The sequence below is a fragment of the Lacerta agilis genome, chromosome 16 (genome assembly GCF_009819535.1).
Source record: "Lacerta agilis isolate rLacAgi1 chromosome 16, rLacAgi1.pri, whole genome shotgun sequence".
In the NCBI taxonomy this organism is placed as follows: Eukaryota; Metazoa; Chordata; class Lepidosauria; order Squamata; family Lacertidae; genus Lacerta; species Lacerta agilis.
In genome coordinates, this window is record NC_046327.1 from 35685438 (window position 1) to 35706582 (window position 21145).

Consider the following 21145-nt stretch of genomic DNA (forward strand, 5'->3'; position numbering starts at 1 on the left):
CACTGCACCCCACGCCCCCACCCCTCCAAGTCAAAGTGTATAATACCCAGGCAAGCTAAGCTAAAGATAAAAATGCAATGATAATACATATGGGGATAATGAGGGGAGATTGTTTCATTTGCAAGCTGAAACGATTGCACTGACGGAACGATCAGAAGAACGCAATGTTAAATTCTCTCGAAATGTACCTCCTGAGACGTTCACCTCACACAATCAAATGGTTGAGCTTGCCCTGCAAACAAATGAATGATCTTTAACAACAACAAAAAGAACCCCAAACTTGTATACAGGGAGTGAAGGAGGGAATCAGAACCCTTTCTTACAATAAAGAGGGATCGCATATACAAACACTCCAATCATAAATCCTTCTTAGGCCAAATCCTGTGTACCCTATGTTTCAACACAAGCCATAAGCTCATTGGGATGGGGCAGGGCAGGTGGCTAGGTATGCGGTTAATAATAATAATAATAATAATAATAATAATAATAATAATAAAAAGTGCTGATTTCATGAGCTTTTTTATTTTTTATAGATTTGCTATGTTTAGTTTTTTTTTGTTTAGATATCATATTTGGCCATTGATGAAGACCTTTGTGCCAAAATGTGCTTGGTTTATGTTTAAATATAATGTACAGGATTTTTGGTCTGTTAAGGATTTGTTATTGAAGTGTTTAAGTAGGCACATCTATTGTGATTCGTGTTTAGCGTATTTATAGCAGGAAGCTGCCATGTAAATCCTGTACCTGCAGCCTGTGGTTTAGAAAGTTTGAGGCTACTGTTCCCTTAGCCTCAAACACCATCTTAGCATAGGAATAACAATACAGTACCAGTTTGTTGTAATGCTCGAGTCGCAGAGACAGTCTCTCTGTAAGTGCTATAAAAATGATTTATTTGTATATACATGCAGCAGAGATCAGATCCAGTATTTGATTGTAAGCCATCTTACTTTGATTGTGAGTGTTGACCTCACAGGTTTGTGGGAAAGGTGGGGCATAGATGTGGGAAATAAATAAACAGCTTGCCTGTGGCACCTGCACCATCTCATTCCATGCACTAATCGCAATCGCAACCAATAGTGATTTCTGAAGGAGGCTCACATTTTCCCAGGTACAAAGTAGTGCCCTTGGGTAAATGCTCAGGAGACAGCTCCATCTCCCAACCAAAGTAAGCACCTTGAAAGAAAGATGTGCAGCGAGACCAATGGGAATTTGCTGGGCAAAAAACCCCAAAACCAACACCATCTGATTATACAGAAAGTAGTACGAAATCTTTTTTTCTTAACTGAAGTTCAACGAATCTAAAAATGCTGACTTCAACATCTGATTCCCTCCCCCCCATCAACATTTGAATTTCAAACTCAATTTTTTACACCAACACTTGCAATTTAACTGTTTTGCTTAGTGTGTATGTGTTTTTTAAATCTATCAAAGGGTGGGATTTTTTTTCCATGGTTGGGTAAATAAATGAATTATTTTAGTACAAAATGTATTAAATGCCACTGCACATCCCGCTGTTAGATACTGTCAAATATTGATTGGTACATGTAAGATACTGTCAAGGCACTGTCTCCTCCTGTATGTCAGCTGCCAAATCCTGATGGATACTGTAAGTCTGACAGCTACTGAAAAGATCACTGGATGATGAACGCTAATGTGAAATATCAAATATTCAGTGAACGTGCACACATGCAGAGGGCTGTGATCTGAGCAAAGTCATAAACTTTGCTGAGGCAGGCCTGGGTCTGGTCAGTGTTAGATGGATTTAGATGAGTAGGAGCAGATATTCCATTTAATAACTACCCTTCCTTTTTCATTTTTGTGAGAATGCAAATATCTATTTTAGCAGAGTTAAAATGCACAGCTTATCTCTAGAAGCTATTAGGACAAGGTTGCATAACCTTCTAGAACAATTACGATATCCAAGGGTGATATAGGCAGACTTGGATTATCTTTTTCCTGTTTTATGTTTCCCTTTTATGAAAGAAATCACTGTCAGGCCATTTAGTAAACAAGAAAAATACAAGGTTTACTCACATCAAAAGTCTTGCCAGGATTCAACAGATGCAGTGATGGAAGTCAGGCAGGGAACAATCCTTAAACATCCTAGAGTCCTTTGTCACAGACCATGAAATCTGGGATTTGCCTGCAGATCCTCCCACAGTCAGTACCTGGATGGCAGACCACTTGGGATCCACACAGATCCCACCTTAACTGAAGAAAAGTAGGCTATAAATGTAATGAAGGAACTATTGCCTGTCAAAATTCACACGGGATAATTTTAGAGGTGCAAATTCATTTCAGCTGTAACAGAAAGACGCTACCTCTTACAAAATGAATGCCATGCTTAGTAGCATTATTGAAAGCCATGACCTGTTTTTTTCCTAGCAATTTGCCAAGTGGACAGAGCAGTTACACACACAAAAAAACACCCGTAACTGAAACAAATGTGAATTATCAGGAATATGATGTGATTCTGACAGCTAGAAGTGGATATACAAGCTTGAGGTGAGGGCTTGCTAACCATTGCAAGCCCCAGATAGATCGCTGTGGTAGGTGACGGGGTCTGGTGTTAGTTCAGACCTACTCAACCCTACCTTCTTGTCCCTGCAGGTCATCATTCCCGGAGACATCCCCAGGAAAACTGCTCTTTCAGACGAGAACACCTCTTGCCTGACTCTTGTCACAATAAAGGAGTTTCCCGAGATACTCCTAACACTTGGGGAGCCCCCCAAGCTGACACTTTGGCTGTGACCAGTTTTGTGGGCCCCGAGCCCCGGGATGTACTTGTGTGTCCTGCTCGTTGCTCCCAGAGGCTGAGGAGGCCCCGGCCAGCGGGAGGGGCTGGGGAGCCCACAGGAGGTGTGGATGGCCCCAAAGAAGACCATGGATGCAACAGCGGCGTCACCACAGCAACAGATGGAAGTGGAGCTGTGAGAGCAGGTGAGGCTGTGGTAAGAGGCACGTCCCTTTGCAGCAGGGAAGAGCAGTGGTGGCAGTTGCCCATTGGGACTGGTTGGGTGGAAGGAGAGGAGCCCAAATGACAGGCAGAGCCAACTCATTCTGGCTTTGGCCCCATCCTCTTCCCCACTAAGTTCCATGAAGTCAACACTGAGACTAAGGACTCAGAGATACAGCTGCAAATACATCCTTGTGCAAATTAATTGAAACAAACAATGAATTTAGTAGTACAAAACTCACATATACGTACATTAGTAACGGACATGAGCTCCGCTGTTTTTAAGCAGCATTTGAACACGGTTTGGCATGGAGTCTACTAGTTTCGAACAGTCACTGTTGATTTTCAGATCCCTGTACCACACTTGAATCAGCTCCTGAATGAGCTTCTCCATGGTCGTACAGTCTACAGCATGGAGGCAACTTTTGCATATAGCCCACAAATTCTCAATGGGATTTGTTGTTGTTCAGTCGTGTCCGACTCTTCGTGACCCCATGGATCAGAGCATGCCAGGCACGCCTATCCTCCACTGCCTCTCGCAGTTTGGCCAAACATGCCAGTCGCTTCGAGAACACTGTCCAACCATCTCATCCTCTGTCGTCCCCTTCTCCTTGTGCCCTCCATCTTTCCCAACATCGGGGTCTTTTCCAGGTAGTCTTCTCTTCTCATGAGGTGGCCAAAGTACTGGAGCTTCAACTTCAGGATCTGTCCTTCCAGTGAGCACTCAGGGCTGATTTCTTTAAGGATGGATAAGTTTGATCTTTTTGCAGTCCATGGGACTCTCAAGAGTCTCCCAATGGGATTTACGTCTGGGGAATTCCTTGGCCAATCAAGTACCTGTATTTGCTGCTCTGTCATGAATTTCTTCACCACTTTCGATGTGTGACAGGGGGCTAGGTCCTGCTGCAATATCCCAGTACCAACAGGATACATCTTTTCCATCTCTGGAATAGCTCTCTTTCGTAGAACCTCAATATATTGTGGTGAGCACATCATTCCTTCTATTGGCTGCAGGCTTCCGAAACCATAATAACTGAAGCATCTACAAAACATCTTCTTTTGTGGGTGCTTGACAGACTGATCGATGTGGCAATCACAAACATGCGTTGTTTCAATTAATTTGCACAAGGATGTAAAATGTTATGTGTTTGAAGCGCAGTGCACAATGTGACACTAGATGGCGATAGTGAGCCTTGTGTATTTTAAAAACCACTGGTAGAAAAAAAGCATTTTCAGAACTGTTTTTATATGTGTGTAGAATAGATTCCACACACAAAAGGAGGACGCAGACAGGCAGAGCCACTCTCTGGGGTGACTGAGTAAGAAGGCAGGCAGCATAGCTGTCAACTTTTCCCTTTTTTAAAGGGAAACTCCCTTATTCCGAATAGGATTCCTCGCAAGAAAAGGGAGAAGTTGACAGCTATGGCAGGCATGTGGGGGCTTGCTGAGGGCAGACACATGTTGGTGGCATCCCATTCACCGTAATGGACCTATCTCTACTGAGGAATAGTTTGCGCCTACCACTGCCCCCCCATTCCAAATTATGCATTCAGTCTGCTCCAAATGGGTTCTGCATATTTGAGTGACATGTTTTAATGTGCTATTCATTGAAGTAATTGCTTTAATACAGAATCAGGAAAAAAATGGCTCGTTTGCTCTCTTATCTTTATTTTTAAACCCCACTGTGTTGTTCTACAAATCCCTCACGGTGGTTCACAACATACCAAGAGCAAAAGCCAATCTAGGGGAGTGTGACCCGTTTGGGTGCATGGGGTACAGAGCTTCTGGGCTAGGGCACCACAACTATGACATCCAACGGAAGGCAAGAGGCAGGGGGGCACCGGATTTTGGTGCCAGGCAGGGCGCCAATTGAAATTTGAGACGCCGAGGTCCACCACTGCCAAGGGACACAGAAAAACACAAGATCACAAAAATCCCACGTCAAATTCAGCCTCTTAAAGGCAGCATGCTAAAGAAATTTAAATAACCTAAAAGCAGCCCAACCGCATCACCTCAAATTTAAATCAGCCATCCTCTCTCTCTCTTGCTTCAAAAGCCAGCTGAAATGAAAAGCTGCCCCCCTCTGAATCAGACTGAAAGTTAAAACACAGCAAGTCTTTGGGAGGGAGGGCCATTCAGAGCAGTCTGTGCTGCAAAGGGCCTTCTACTTGTTGCCATCAGTCTAGTTGGGTAGGAAGGGGGGGGGGTTAAAGCAGGGTCCCATCTAGAAGATGTTCTACAGTGATTGATGGTAAAAAGCTGAACAGAAAGCGGTGGCACCCAGAAAACCTGGAAACTATGGATTGCTATGCACTGAATAGAATCCCTATTCAGTGGAAACTTCCAAGCTCCCCTTTGATTTGTGAGTCAGCAGATACAGCCTGTGCCTTTCCAAATTTCCCTGCTATTCAGTTTCAGAAAGCTGAACAGCTACGGTATCAGATGCTATGGATTATGTGAACTGTTCATACACCCTTTCTTTAGATCAGGCATAGGCAAACTTGGCCCTCCAGATGTTTTGGGACTACAACTCCCATCACCCCTGACCACCAGTCCTGTTGTAGTCTCAAAACATCTGGAGGGCCGAGTTTGCCTATGCATGCTTTAGATCTTCCTGAGCATTTAAGGATCATGCCCCTCATCGAAGCTACATCATATCATACATTACAGGTACACTGGAAACCTAGCAGGACTATGTAGGGATTTAGGCTTTTAATTATGCCTATAGAAAGGAAGTCAACTCCTGCCAACCTAGCAGTTCGAAAGCACATCAAAGTGGAAGTAGATAAATAGGTACCACTCTGGCAGGAAGGTAAACGGCGTTTCCGTGCGCTGCTCTGGTTCACCAGAAGCGGCTTAGTCATGCTGGCCACATGACCCAGAAAAACTGTCTGCAGACAGACGCCGGCTCCCTCGGCCTATAGAGCGAGATGAGTGCCGCAACCCCAGAGTCATTTGCGACTGGACCTAATGGTCAGGGGTCCCTTTAACTTTATAGAAAGGAAAGGGTCAGAGTTCAGTGGTAGAGAATTCGCTTTACCTGCAGAAGCTGCCAGGTTCAATCCCGGCCATCTCCAGGTCTGAAACCCTGCAGCTGCTGCCAATCAGTATGACACAGTATGAGGCACTGGCTTCCTGCACTCCTATAAATGAGCTGCTTATGTGAACATATGGATAAGGTCCAAGAAGTAAAATTTATTAGCTAATTTATTTGGAATAGGACAATGCAAAGAGTCACCCACAAAGCAGAATATGAAGCTTCTCCTGAACACAGTGTGGCAAGTGATCTTTCACTTGCCAATGTTGACACCAATATATAACTATCACTTGTTAATGTCTGCATCTATGGTGTCATCCGCTCTTCATCGCTGCCAAGTGGTTGCTGTTATAAACAAAAATCTGCCCCTTGTAGGTTCTCCATCAGTAGGAGAAAATAACAGAGGCCAATCAGAGAATATTGAGAAGCAAAGCAGCTAGTAAGCCTGATCTTTATTAAAGCTGTTGCACAGGAGTTTGGAGGAGGACCCAAAACAAAGGTGTGTCTGCCCTTATATAGACATTTTACTTTCCCTGCCCTGGAGCTCAAGATCACCCCCAGAAACATCATACATACATCACAGAAGGGGTGTCTAGAACAGAAATCTGAGTGCGTTGTTTATCTCCGGTCTGCCAGGTTATATGATAATGCCTTATCTGATTGCCTTTCCTGGTAGTCTGGCCGTTCCTTTGAGGTGGTAATTACTTCATTCCTGAGACAATGGGAAGGTTCCCTCACCCCCTCCCTCCTTGCAGAGAAACATTTGGTCAGTTTTAGGAGTCAAAATGGTTTCAGGACTGTCCTCTCAGACATGCGGCCTATACATTCATGTATGTGTTTGCTTGATACACTTATGGACATTTATTATATATCTAAGATCATAAAATTCCTATAACATTGCCAGGCATAACTGCTGGTTTGCCATCCCCGTTGGGCATATATATGCTACAGATTTTAAAACTGGTGTCATTTTCCAGAGTGTTTGGGTGCACCTGACAAATGAGCCTGTTTGTCTTTAAGGTGCCACAAATGCCTTTGATGGGCTGGTTTTGACATCTATTCCTTTTCCCCATGGAACTCAGAGAACTCCGGCTCTTGGGTGCTGGGATCGGATAGCTAAGGATTGTCAGGCACCTTCCTCACAACTCCTGGAATAGTTTGGCGGAAGCTGCAACAGGGAAACTGATATAAAAGCATATGCAACAGTGTAGACATACATTTTTGTCTTCTGTCCCGGTGGAATAAAGGCAGAGTTCTCTCCTCCACAGTTCATGATGGGGAAATGGCAGTTTCTGCTGCTTTTGAAGAAGCACCTGTCTCTCACACTGCCCTGTACTTGGGGAAACTGGAGCAGGAAGTGCTGAAAGTGGCGTAACCAGGAACTCTCATTGTACACACAGGGAACAAAATGTCCCTCGTGGCTCTGAACAGGTTAAGCTTCAGCCACTCACTCCACCCCTTCCCCCAAAAGCCCTTGGCTTATCAGGCAAAGCCTTGTGCGGAGAAATTCCTGTGAAGGGGGCAGAGGAGAGAGGGGTGGGGAAGGGTTGCTGGAAAAAGCACTCCCCACTCTCCCCCTGGACCTGGCCGCTTCCCTAAGTTCTGCATCTACCCTGGAAATGTTTGAGCAAGTCCAAACCTTTCTGCGCCATATCCAGGACTTCAAGCGTAAATACCTAACTCCTGCAACCACTTTCTGCTTTGTAGTCGAAGGGCGGGAGGGAAGTGTTACCTTGTAGAAAGTGTGGCGGGGGGGGGGAGGTGCGCAACGGGGAGGAATACTTCAAAGTGATTTCGTCTCTCCTGCCAAAGGGGGGGAGCGGGGGCTCTCTACAGTACTTATAAGGGTGAGACCGGGGTGTCGGGGGAGGACTTGTGGTTTGTTGTGCAGGAGAGGAAGGATTTGTGCAGGTTGGGGTGGTTGCATATTGTTCAAGTTGCAAATGTGTGCGTATGGGTGGGTGAAGTTTATCTGTAACGAATCGGAGTCACGACTTCAGCCTTGCGAAAGCCCTTGGTCTTTCGAGTTCAGGCAAGTCAACTAATTTTTTTTGGGGGGGGGGGAGTGAAGCTGAAGAGCCAGTGAGGGTGTTATGTGAACCCACCTAAGAATGGAGGATATCCTAGAGGCCAGATGAGACGGAAAGCTTTATCGAGGGGGGAGTTGTGGGCAGGGTGCCCATGGCATTTCTGACTTCTATCATTAAAGCTACATTGTTTAGCAGAACATGGCTTTGATGTGAACTTGGGTCTTGTCCATTTTTCTGTTGGCAATGTTCATCAGCATCACCTGTTGTGTAGATGAGAAAGCAGCCGGAACCATCCTGGAGAATCCCTTTAGTGTTTAAAGGTTGCATGAAGTTTGTACTGAAGACAAGAGAGAGAGAGTGACTGTGTCTTAGGTTGTGTGTGTGTGTACATGCATATACTTATGTGAATGAAGGACACAAAACCAATGGGATTGAGTTACAAGAAAGGAGATATATCAGGTATATCTTTCTGACAGTAAGAGCTGTTTCACAGTGGAATGGTCTCCCTCAGGAGGTGGTGGACTCTCTTTCCTTGGTGGTTTTTAAGCAGAGGTTGAATGGCTTTAGCTGAGATTTCTGTATTGCAGGGGGTTGGGCTAGATGGCTGTCAGGGTCCCTTCCAACTCTGCAACTCTTCTGTTCTATGATTCCATGACATAAGTGAGCCTGCTTGTGAGAGAGCCCCAGCGCTGAGTTAAATTTTCAGGTTCTGGCACGTAAACATTGACCAGACAAACACCCAGGACAGGGTATGTGGAAAGGGGAAGCGCATTTTTGGAACATGCTTGTTTTTGTTTCAAAGCCAGCTCTCGTTCTCAGTATTTTGGGGAGAGAAGAACTACAGGTATGTTCACCTTTCCCCATACTCCACATCTTGTGTGCTCCCACTGTTTGTTTTTGAAGCCACACACTCATGATGTGAGCCACAGTCCATACCAATCCTGTAGTTCCTTGGAAAACACAGCTATTTAATGCTCTTTTCCCAAAACTAGCTTCCATTGGACTGGAAAAACCTAAGCCACATTCATTTTTGTACTTAAGAATGGCATGTACGTTTAGTCTAATCCGAGTGGGCAATTTAAGAAAACAAATAATATTTTTTTTGTTCCCAAAACACATTTTAACTTTTATCTCCCTATAAAATAGATAGTGTTCCAGCTATCCTGATTTCTTTCACTTTCCCCCAATCTGCTCTCCTAGGAACTGAACAAGACTGGAGGAATAGCCTTGTCTCTCACCTGCTTTCCACCCCTTTCCCTGCCACCATTGTGGCTGTCATGCCCAGGAGGACGGGGTGGCGGCGGGTTGACCCTTCAAGGACAGGCATGCATAACCTTGCTGGTGCACACAGCATTGCACAGATCTTTTTAAAAGAAAAGAAAAAACAAGTGTTCAGGCATCAGTGAAGCTGCCAAGTCCCTCTCCTGTTCCTGCCAGTTTCAATGGAGAACAGAGAATCCGATTGCATCTGGGTCAAGTCACAAGGCAGTGGAGACCAGCATCCAGAGCAGGCATATTGGGGAGAATCTTCTTCCACATAAGCTCAAGGGGATGTAAAGATATTTAAAGTGAGAAAAAGGCGCGATTTGTGAGCTTTGGTGATGCAAGGGAAGATTCCCGGGTGATAATTGAGGTGATTCAAAATGCATGTATGATTAGCAGCTTTGGGTGAGGAAAATTTCCTGGCGGACTGAGACCAGTGTTATTGGGCGGACGCAGTGCAATGCTAAACCCGTGGGACTCACTGCCACAAGAGGCAGGGATGAGCACCAACTGGAATGGCTTTAAAATAGGCAGGTTCTTGAAGGAGAGGGCTGTTGAAGGCTACTAGCCCTGGGAGCTGTGTTCTGCCTTCCCTGCCAGAGGCATGATGCCTCTATACCAGTTACTGGGTCTGTCCCACATCAGATAAGTTGTCTTGGTTCTAATGAATTTCTTAAGTGAATTCCCTCTCGAACTCCTAGTCTGGCAGACTCAACTCATGTGACTTCACGGGCAGAAGATTCTGGTATAGGGGCCATAATCTGAGGGGCAGCTGGGTTATAGCCATGTTCAAATATATAAAAGGTGAAAAGGTTGTTTTCTGCTGCTCCAGAGAAGCGGACACGGAGCAATGGATTCAAACTACAAGAAAGAAGATTCCACCTAAACATTAGGAAGAACTTCCTGACAGTGAGAGCTGTTCGGCAGTGGAATTTGCTGCCAAGGAGTGTTGTGGAGTCTCCTTCTTTGGAGGTCTTTAAGCGGAGGCTTGACAGCCATCTGTCAGGAATGCTTTGGTGGTGTTTCCTGCTTGGCAGGGGGTTGGACTGGGTGGCCCTTGTGGTCTCTTCCAACTCTAGGATTCTAGGATTCTTGGTGAAGGAGGGTCTTTTTCCAAGGCAGTCGTCTTCAGTTTAGCACTCGCTGCTGCACCTACTTATCCCAAAGTAGGCCTGTATAAGGGAGTCATTGGCGCACCCCACAATTGCCTAACCTTGACTCGACTCCCATAGGTTCAGGTTGGGGGTCACAAGCAAGAGACTTCAGCCAGGAGATAGAAGCGAAACAGCGGCCTGTAGGCATGATCTTTATTGTTGCAACAAGGCTTCCCACCACTATAGAGATGAAGCAGCCAGAAGCCCTGAGCGATGGTTTACATCCGTATTTTAAAGTTTCCCAAGGTTCCCCATAATACACCTCCGGATGCATCATCAAGACATCATAGATATGTGACAGAAAAGGTGTGGCCTCAGGTAGAACCTGAGATCCAGGCATGCCCCTGTCACTCAAATATAGTCTTTCACACATACCTGAGTCAAGTCAAATACACCCCTTTGTCTTGTCTGGTCTTCATCCCACTATGGGGTGGGTAGCCATTGTGATTGAGAAGGTTATCTGTCTGGCACTTTTGGGGCAGGATATCATCTGTGTGACTCCTTGGGAAGTCCCTGCTGATGTGGGGATTAAGGTGGGCTCACCAACCTCCCCTTAGACATCACTTCCCTGGGTTCTAAATGCCATTGGAACTGAGAAGATCGATACAACGATGTGATTTCTTATGAATTTCTAGCGTTTTCCCATTGAGCCAGTACACAGATACATTTATCAGTGAATTGCTACATTTGGTAATAGGCAGCGGAGTCTCTTTGTCTTTGCCTCGTGCCATGGAGAGGCAAGGTTCATGGGAGGAAGTTTCTCACCCCCCCTTCCAATTTCCCGGTAACAGCCACACCACGGTGGCTGAAGAATGAGTCCCCAAATGGACCTTGGGGCTAATGGTGTCTCCCAGTTCTGAAAACGGCAAATTACTGCCCTTCTAAAGAGTGGGAGGCTGCGCTTTCATCCATCTGCTCTCTCTCCTCCCAGCCAGCTCCCTGTTGCCCCATCCAGAAGAGGGTCCCTCTCATCAGGAAGATGGTGGGCTCTTAGCACGGCTATCCCATGGCGATGTCGGGGGCATCTTCCGGCAGGCGGGGAGCCGGGTGCGAATGAGGGTCCGGAACCGCAAGGACGCGGGTAAGCAATTGCAGCGGGCGTTTGGGGGGGAGGGGGTGGCGAGGGGCATAAAGTGAGGAGCAAAGGAGCCTAGGAAAGAAAGGTGAGCAGGGATAGAAAAGGGGGGGGGGTTGTGGGAGCATTGCAGAAGCTGGAGAGCCAGTGTGGTGTAGTGGTTAAGAGCGGTAGACTCGTTATCTGGTGAACCGTGTTCGCGTCTCCACTCCTCCACATGCAGCTGCTGGGTGACCTTGGGCTAGTCACACTTCTTTGAAGTCTCTCAGCCCCACTCACCTCACAGAGTGTTTGTTGTGGGGGAGGAAGGGAAAGGAGAATGTTAGCCACTTTGAGACTCCTTCGGGTAGTGAAAAGCGGGATATCAAATCCAAACTCTTCTCTTCTTCTGGAGGCCTGAGGGAGGAGGAAGGACAGGTGCAGGGGGGTTGGAGGAAGGAAGGAAGGAAGGAAGGAAGGAAGGAAGGAAGGAAGGGGAGAAAGGGGAGAAAGGGCGGTGGAGACTATCTCCTCCTCATGCTGACTCTTTCGATTCACTTCCAGGAGTTTCCAGCGATTTGAACACAGCTGATATTGATGTAGGTGAATGTCCCCGGAGCCCCACCTACCGCCTCACCCAGCCCCAGGTATTGAAGGCCCTGGGAATGGGTAGCTGGGGACCCTGGATGGGGAAGGGGCTGTCTGGGTGCTAGGTTTGAAAGGTGGTCAGAGGTGGGGGTGGGGGAGGAATGGAACTAGAGTGAAGGGTGAGTCAGGGCTGGCTGGCAAGACTATGCCCCAGGCAAGGACTGGCCCTGCACCCCTTTTTTTCCGATCCCACCCTTGAGGCTCTGCATTTACTTCCCTCCCCTGTGCCACTCAGTTTCTCGTGTCTACAATGACCTGTGGGCTCCATTGTCTTTGCCCGCTCCACTGTTGCTGCCTGTAAGAGATCCAGGATTGGTGGAGCTGGACAGACTTGGTGGTGGTCCCTGGAGCTGAATTGCCCAGGGGCCAAAAGAGGATCATGCTTTTTATTTTACAAAGAGAAAAGGGGGTGTTGAAAGGACCCCGCTTAGCAGCTGATCAGCAAGAGATCGGGAAAGAGATAAGAGTCTGGGCTCCTTTTCAGCCCCACCCTCCATTGTTGAATGTGCTGCAGAGGGAGGTTGTTTGTTTCCCCAGCGACGTGTGACTGGCTGATTAGATTATCTGTCTGGAAACTGTAGAAATGGCTCCCTTTCTTTCAGAAGCTGCAGAAATGTGAGTTGAACCCCATAAAAAACGGGGCTTTTCCTCTTTGCTTTTCCCCCTTTGCAAAGGGAGCTTTGCTTTTCTCCCTTTGCAAAAAAGCTGCAAAACTTTTAGCTGATCCTCAAAAAAGCAGGGCTTTTAGAGGAGGAAAACCAGATTATTATTTTTCTTGTTTCCTCCTCTAAAAACGAGGTGCACCCTATGGAGCGAAATATACTGTAGTATGTCGAGAGATGAAGTGATCTGATTGGGTGTTGTGCCAGCCTAAACCATAGTCAGCTCATCTCTTTCATGAATTGGACACGGTTCCTTATCCTGGGTCATATTTTACAAAGGATGCTTGCCCCTCACTTCCTTCTGTCTGGGTTGTGAAAGAGAAAGCTTCTCTAATCTGTAGAAGAAAGGGGCAAATGGCTCAGTTTTAACATAATGTCTCAAGAGCCACTAAATTCTAGTTTGGATTAGGTTGCTGGGTGTCACTATAATTCAGATTTAGTTCTGAGCCAAGTGGGAATGCCACCACAAGGTGTGGCAATGCCTTGGCATTGGCCCCTCACACATAACTGCACTGGTGACTTGCAGGTGTGAATGCACCATTGCAAACCTATTGCCACAGGCAGGCACCTTCCATCATCTCCTGCATTCAGGCGTGAACAGGCCCTTTAGATAGTTTTGAAAAGGGACTGGGGAAATTTGCAGCTATTCACACCTGTTGCCCAAGCTAACCAAGTGGAAGCAGTTGTGATCTAGGGCAGTATTCCTCTTTGAGTATCAGACGAGGGGAGGCAACAAGAAGGGGGATGACTGCCACCTCCAAACCCTCCTTGTGAGCATAGGTGCCAACTCTATGGGGCTCAGGACACCTCAGCTCTTCCCCCCCCCCCAATGTATGTGGGGACAGGGCTGAGCCTCCCCTAATCATGAGGGGCTGGGCTGCGATGGTGGAAAGCCCTGTCGGGACTCCCCACGGTAGCGGAGGGCCCAACCAGGCCTTCCAACACACAATGAGCCCCCCAAAGTCAGCTGTAACTTGGTGCATACACTTGTGAGCTTTCGAAAGCAGCCGTGGCTGCCGCATACACACACATACATTCTTTTATCCGACAGTCAGTCAGAAAAAATAACATTTGTACAGAATTAAAAACCTCTGAAGGAACCTTGAAGAAAAAAAGTAAAAACATAACCCACAATGGAATGGAGCTAAACAGATAGCCCCATATCGATACAATCAGTTAAAATCTTATGACGCTTAAAAGCTAAAAAAAGAAAAAAGAAATTTAGCCACCTGGGAGGCTGTATTTCCAGTGACATTGTTCAGTAAGTATAAAACCTGTCTTTCTCTGGATAAAAAGCTAAATTGATGTTAAAGTGGAGCTATAAGGTTTTGCCTGAGTTCTACATAGAGAGGACAAGTCGGAAGGATCGCGTGGGGCAGCCCCATAGCGGTGCCGGTGGATGGACCCCGGACGGGCCGTGGGGCGGAGTGGCTTCGCTCCATGGCTTGCTTGGCTCCGCCCATGGGGCGGGGCTGGCACATGTGTCACCCCCCTCTCCCCTGGAACCCGGGGCGGACCACCCCCAGCGTGCCTCCCCTCGCAACGCCCCTGCCACTGTAAATAGTTTGCACAATAAAACTGTTAAAAGACAGTTTGGACTCATGCCTGCTTACTCGTGTGAGCAACCAAACGCAGACCTGACACCTGCCTTTGTGGTTTCTGGCTCTCTGCTCTTCAGGAGACTGGCCAATATTCAGTGGAGCTGCTACGAGGACCCAGCGGCTTTGGCTTCAGTTTGAGAGGCGGAAGTGAATATAACATGGACATCTATGTCTTGGCCCTCATGGAGGGTGGACCAGCCCAGCAGTGTGGCAAGATTCAGGTATGTGATGCGCTCTGGGAACACCCAGTGCTGCGGTGATGCTGGCGCTGGGCAAGTGCGAACCTGGCTGGTTCCTTGAATGGGAAACCACTAGAAGAGCCTCACCTGGGAAGATTACAGAAATGTGGTTCTGCTCTAAAAATGTGATCTGTGAGTCAGGAAGTGCCCAGCTCAAATTTTACCATCATCCATGAACTTGCTAACTACTCTTAAGCAAGACACTAATCCTCAACACACATTTTTTTCCACCAGGGATAATTATACTGGCCTAACAGTCATGCTTTAAAAAGAATATACAAGAATAATGCATGTGGAACATTCTGAACACTCAAAAAGTGTTACCTTAATGCCACAGACTAGGATTATCAGGTTCCCTGAATGGGCACCAATATGTGCGTGTTTTATGTGGAGCTGTGCATATTCTATATTCAGCATTAAAGGTAAAGGTAAAGGGACCCCTGACCATTAGGTCCAGTCGCGGACGACTCTGGGGTTGTGGCGCTCATCTCACGTTACTGCCCGAGGGAGCCGGCGTACAGCTTCAGGGTCATGTGGCCAGCATGACTAAGCTGCTTCTGGCGAACCAGAGCAGTGCACGGAAACGCCTTTTACCTATTTATCTACTTGCACTTTGATGTGCTTTCGAACTGCTAGGTGGGCAGGAGCTGGGACCGAGCAACGAGAGCTCACCCGGTCGCGGGGATTCGAACCGCCGACCTTCTGATCAGGAAGCCCTAGGCTCAGTGGTTTAACCCACTGTGCCACCCACGCCCCTACATCCAGCATTACAATTATTATTATTATTATTCCCCGCCCAACTGGCTGGGTTTCCCCAGCCACGCTGGGCGGCTTACAGCACATGGAAAATAATTAAACATTAGACATTAAAATTTTCCCGCTACAGGGCTGCCTTCAGATGTCTTCTAAAAGTCAGATAGTTGTTTATTTCCTTGACGTCTGATGGGAGGGCGTTCCACAGGGCGGGCGCCGCTACCGAGACGGCCCATTACCATGCCTATCCAATGTGTGTTAACACATTGTGAAATCTCCAGAACAAAGCAAAACCCCAGCCAGCTCTTGGCAGTGATGGTGAGTTTTACACCTTGGCAGGTGAGCGACCAGCTGGTAGAGATCAACGGAGAGCCTACGGCAGGAATGACGCATGCTCAAGCTGTGGAGCACATCCGCAACGGGGGGAGCCGGATACGCCTGTTGCTGAAGAGGGGCAACGGGTTCGTTCCTGATTATGGTACGTCCACGGACCTGGTCTTTTCTGCCCTCGCTTCTTCCACAGTAGAGATACAGTAGTCAGGCTCAAGCCGACCCCACGGTTAATGCAGCACGTGAAAAATGATCGCAGGGAAGATGGGATGCCCCAGGTGGGAATAGTCTGGCACGCTCCCCCGCCCCACCAGCAACTCTTCCCTTGACCCCTAAGGGAGAGGAGGAAAACCATGGTTAGCTTCTCTGTTGCAAGAGAGGTGGCATTACCCAGGTTGATAGGCCTTGTAATGGACTTCTCCCAGTTTCTTTAAAAATATATATTTATTTGCTGCTTTTCTGAGGGGCTTGCAACAATAAGAAGTAAGGACAAAACTAAGGACAAAACAGATTTTCCAAACTCCCCGTCTCTTCTCTTTGGAGGGTGTCTGCAGAGAGGCAGGTTCTGGGTCTGCAATATTCACCCCTCTCTCCTCTTCTTTTTTCTTTCCTGCCCTGCCGTCCTTCGTCCGTCTGACCCACCATACACCACCCGACCCACCCATGGTGTTGTCTTATTCCCCCCCCTCCCCACTTCTCTGCCTAATCTGTGCCAACCTCGCCTTAACCTTTCTGGTCTGCTTTGCCTTCCTGGTCTGTGATGGCTCCATCATCCCCTATTCCCGGTCTGTGCTGGCCTTGTAACTTCCCTATCACTTCCTCTCCTCCCCCCCAAGTCTCCATCTGTCTCCGCCCCACAGGGCAGCCGCTGGCCAGTCTGGCTCTCTGCGTGACCAACTCCCCCCGGGGGGAGCCCTGCTTCTGCCTCGTGGGACGGGTCGAACATAAATGGTGGGTGTCCAGCCCCCAGTCGGACCAGCAGAACCACTCAGCCCAGTCCCTTTCTCTCCCATAGTCTCCCAGGGAATCATCCTCAAAGAACCAGAACAACAAGAACTCTGCAGCAGGTGGAGCCCCCTCTCCTCCTTCCCCTGACTTCCCACCACCACATTAGACCCCTTCCCTAGTCTCCCTGCCTCTGTTTCCCCAGCATCACCCCAACAGACCTCCCCCCCCCCAAGCCAAGGCTGTGTGTATTCTGCAGTTCTGCACAAGTACAGAAAAGGAGCAGAATTTTGGTTTGAGCTGCATAACGCAGCCGCTTCAGACTCCCGGGCTGAAGAAAGATGTGCCCTTTTTCGTAGCAAGGGGACACATGTGCATTCTGTCCAAAAATACTTCCATTCTGCAGGGCTGGAAGTGCTCAAATAGCAGAAGCCAGCCACGAGCAGCACTGCCTGGTTGGTGGCTGTAACGTCACAGAGTCAATTTCCCCCATGCAGTCACTTGTTAAATTGCAAGTCTTGGCTGAGTGACACATTATAATTTCTCTTTTAATAGCAAATTTCTTACCCCTGGGGTTTTGAAGACCGTCTTTAAAGCATGCGGACAGTGCTTGCTAAAAAAAACAAAAACTTAAAAGGCAGATACTTCTGTGACCTGCGGAGGCCATTGACTAGTAGAAGCAGAATAAATTATGCAATCTAAATATTCACGCTTGCATAATTCAGCTTTCATGGTGCAGAATTGCGATTTTTTTTTTTGTATGTGCCCTGGCCATAGCTACCATTGCCTCTGGTTGCCTCCCCCGTTTTCCATTTCTCACTGATTTGTCTGGAATTCCTCCTCCACATATTAGCACATTGTGAGACGTTATAGACCTGTACCTGTAATACTGGATTCCTTCCCAAACCTCTTTCCAACTCCAACTCGCTGCCCCCACCTAGCTCCTTCCCCCTCTAGAAGCCTCCCTCCATCCCAGCTACACAAACCGCCCAAGTGCCATGTTGCCAAGCTGGCCTGTGGTGGCACCCCAAGGCAGAAGGGAAGCTTGGATAGGATCCTTGCTCTAGAAGCCCAAAGGGCAGGAAAGCAGCCTGGGAGATGTGAGGATGCTGCCCAGGGATCCTTGGAGGGAAGCCACAACAGCTGAACCACTTTAAACTGGTGGGGCAGAGAGGCCTTCTCAGTGGAAAACATTCCAGAGGCAAGTTCCCATACTCCTAGAGCCTAGGACTCAAGGGGCAGCAGACTGAAGAAACCCAGAAAGCAGCAGATCTCCCCCCCCCAATAAAGCAGCCTTCCCAAATCTTGAGTCCCCATGTTGTTAGACTACAACCCCCATCACACCCAGCCAGCATGGCCCCATGGTCAAGGATGATGGGAGATGTAGTCCAACAGTACCTGGGGACCAAAGGTCAAGGAAGGCTGCCCTAAGGTTTCAGACATGAGGGATCATACCAGAGTATCCTGAGGGATGTGGATTCCTGGGCAGAATTGGACGCTGGAGCTCCACAGCGTTGCTTCCTCAACCTCGGCCCTCCAGATGTTTTGAGACTACAATTCCCATCATCCCTGACCACTGGTCCTGCTAGCTAGGGTTCATGGGAGTTGTAGGCCAAAAACATCTGGAGGGCGGAGTTTGAGGAAGCCTGCTCCAAGGAGTATTTTTAAAATACAGCTGGTGATTATTTTAGGTAACAGAGAGGCAGCCGCATTCCACATTCTGTCCTGTCTCCACCCCACCAGGATCTGCCTGCCTGGCCTTGCCCAGAATGCCAGCATTTTGAAATCAAACCTTGGCAACTTTACCCCCAAGGCAAGGTGTAGCTTGAGATGAGAAGTTTTTCTTTTCTTTTTCAAAACAAAACCAAAAACCCACTCCCTCCATGCAGCCCACCTTGCCTTATACCAGGCATAGGCAAACTCGGCCCTCCAGATGTTTGGGGACTACAGCTCCCATCATCCCTGACCACTGGTCCTGTCAGCTAGGGGTGATGGGTGTTGTAGTCCCAAAACATCTGGAGGGCCGAGTTTGCCTATGCCTTATACTGAGGAAGGATGTCTTCAGGGTCTAATCTCTCCTGTTCTGCCCACCCCTCTTGTTTTCCTCCCCCCAGACCGCGACTACAGTCAGAGCCCTGCCAGGTTGCAGCAGGCGCCAGAGACCGAGGACAAAGGCAGGCACCGGCACCGGAGAGCAAACCCGCCTGGGGGTCCCCAGTATCTGGGTCAGCCCCCCTGTGACGGGGGCAGCCGGGAGGCATCGCCCAGCAACAAGCCGCGGCAGCAGCTCCAGCTCCAGCTCCCCAAAGCCCGCCAGCCCAGCTGGCCGCACCGCAGCTCCACCAAGGCTCTAGGGGAGGAAGACGAAGATGGAGAAGGGGGCTGGAGGATGCGGGAGCAAGGGAAGGGCGTGGAGGGAGGGGGGGACAGCTGCAAGCTGCTCTCCCCCAGGCCGAGCAGGAAGCTGCGCTCAGACCTGGTCCCTGGTCCCTGGCTCGTGCCCAGCAAGGAGCGCCTGTCCCGGGCTCTGTGGGGCGTCTGCATGGGCCAGGGGGAGGAGGAAGAGCAAAAGGGTGACTCGGGGAGAGGGAAAAGCATGGAGGTGAAGAGGCGCAGCTAAACCCAGCACTCTTTGCGGCTCCGCAACGCAGCCGTGTCGGGAACTACTCAGTGCCTGGGGCAATGGCCCTGCCCACCCCCATCCGGACTATGCAATATGATTTTCTTTTTTCCTTTCCTTTGCCCGCTCCCCATATTCGTACTATGCAATGGCAGCTTCCTTCTTGCGCTCCCTGCCCCCCTGGCCCCCCCCCATCCATACTATGCAATGATTAAACACAAACACAAGCCTCCTTCCTTGGGATTCTGCAAGGCAATCTTACGTTTTGCTGCTGCTTCCGCCGCTCCCAAGGACTGCGGTGGTAACACCCCTTATGCAGCCTCCTGCCCTGGGTGGACTGTAACCTATTGCAGTGCTACTGAAGCTGCGTTGCGAAGATCCCAGGGGGGCTATGAGACGTTTTATCCAGGGAGAAGATCCATAATGGCAGACAGAAAATGGGCTTGCCCGCTATTGCCCACCCAGGGCAGTAGTGGGGAACCTGCAGCCTAATATGGTCAGCCAGGCCTTGGAGGTTGGCCCGCCAGGCCATGCTGAGTGAACCACACACCCCTTTATCATGATGTCAGGCACAGGAAACTTCAAACTATGGTTTACAGCGACAGAAGACAGCACCAGGTTTTTAAAAGGTCAACTTTTGCCGGCAAAGGCAGGAATTGGAAGTGCACTTAGGGTACACTCCTTATTCTTCCTTTGTGGCCCCTGATCAAAATTTGTCTACTTGCACTGGCATGCTTTCGAACTGCTAGGTTGGCAGGAGCTGGGACAGAGCAATGGGAGCTCATCCCGTTGCAGAGATTTGAACCGCCGACCTTCCGATCAGCAAGCCCAAGAGGCTCAGTGGTTTAGACCACAGCGCCACCTGCGTCCCTTCAAAATTAATATTACTGGACGTCAGGTGACTGACAGCAGGGTGGAGCTGGCCACTGTCAACGCGGCTGATGGAGGGGGCATGCCACCTCTGGATCACCTGACACCAGGTGGCTGCTGCGACTGGCCCTCCATCCGCATCCATTTTCCTGCTGCTGTTCTAGGGTTTGCTCTCAATTTGCACAAGGCAGTGACTGCGTCCAACGGGTCTCACTGGTACTTGGCACAAACCGAAGGTGCAACGCTGCCAACAACAAGCCCAGAATGTTCTGTGGGTGGGAGGCACACCGGAAGCCTGTCAGCAGTTAGTTAATGGGAAAAGGGTTTCCCTGAGACTTGATTGTTTGAAAACCGCTGACCCAAATGTTCCATTCACAAAATCCATTGGGACTCGGTAGCAGTGTTGGGGAGCTCAGGGTTCGAATCTCTGGGTGACCTTGAGCAACTCATTATCTTTCAACCTAACCTCTCACTCAGGCTTGCTGTGAGGATAAAATAGCAGGGAGGAACTAGGTATGGTGCTTTGAGCTCCTTGGGTATAATTGCAACAGATCAACAAACAAACCCATTCCATAGTGACTCATCTACTAAGGAACCCCTAAGCACCTGCTGTTGTTTTTTGAAAAGCCCACATATTTCAGATGATTCTGTAGAATTACTTTAGGGCAATGCAGTCAGTTGTCCCACACAAGCAAAGCACATTGCTGGAACATGCCCAACACTCCTCCCTTGCCGGGAAGTTGAAAATTGGTTGGAGTGGGCAGTTTTGGGGGGCCTCTTCTGCCATGACCGATCTTCTCCCAGAAGACTCACATGCTTCCGAGAGAACCTCTGGAGCATGATTCGAAAACCACCGGCCTAGTGTCCTTATCACATCACTTTCCAAGGCTGTGCAGTGTGGTCCGTGCCACTCTGCTGCTGAACCACCTCCCCTTCGCTGCCCCTTAGCCACAGTTCATTCTCCTCCTTCCCTCAGGCTGTGC

The 21145-nt window shown here is 48.7% G+C and overlaps 1 protein-coding gene across 2 annotated transcripts in view; it reads left to right on the forward strand.

The window, feature by feature from the left end:
* The window catches only part of LOC117060925 (membrane-associated guanylate kinase, WW and PDZ domain-containing protein 3-like), a 30687-nt gene extending 11198 nt beyond the window's left edge, over positions 1-19489 (forward strand). The window contains exons 5-10 of one of the 2 annotated variants that reach the window (XM_033173533.1): positions 2611-2940; positions 11372-11521; positions 12059-12141; positions 14483-14626; positions 15737-15875; positions 18787-19489. In XM_033173533.1, the coding sequence (XP_033029424.1) occupies positions 2611-2940; positions 11372-11521; positions 12059-12141; positions 14483-14626; positions 15737-15875; positions 18787-19292 (1352 nt within the window). In that variant the 3' untranslated portion in view covers positions 19293-19489. Of the gene's footprint in view, positions 1-2610; positions 2941-11371; positions 11522-12058; positions 12142-14482; positions 14627-15736; positions 15876-16563; positions 16777-18786 lie in introns of those variants that run through there. The other variant, XM_033173534.1, reaches the window with a different exon arrangement.
* Positions 19490-21145: the final 1656 nt, after the last annotated feature.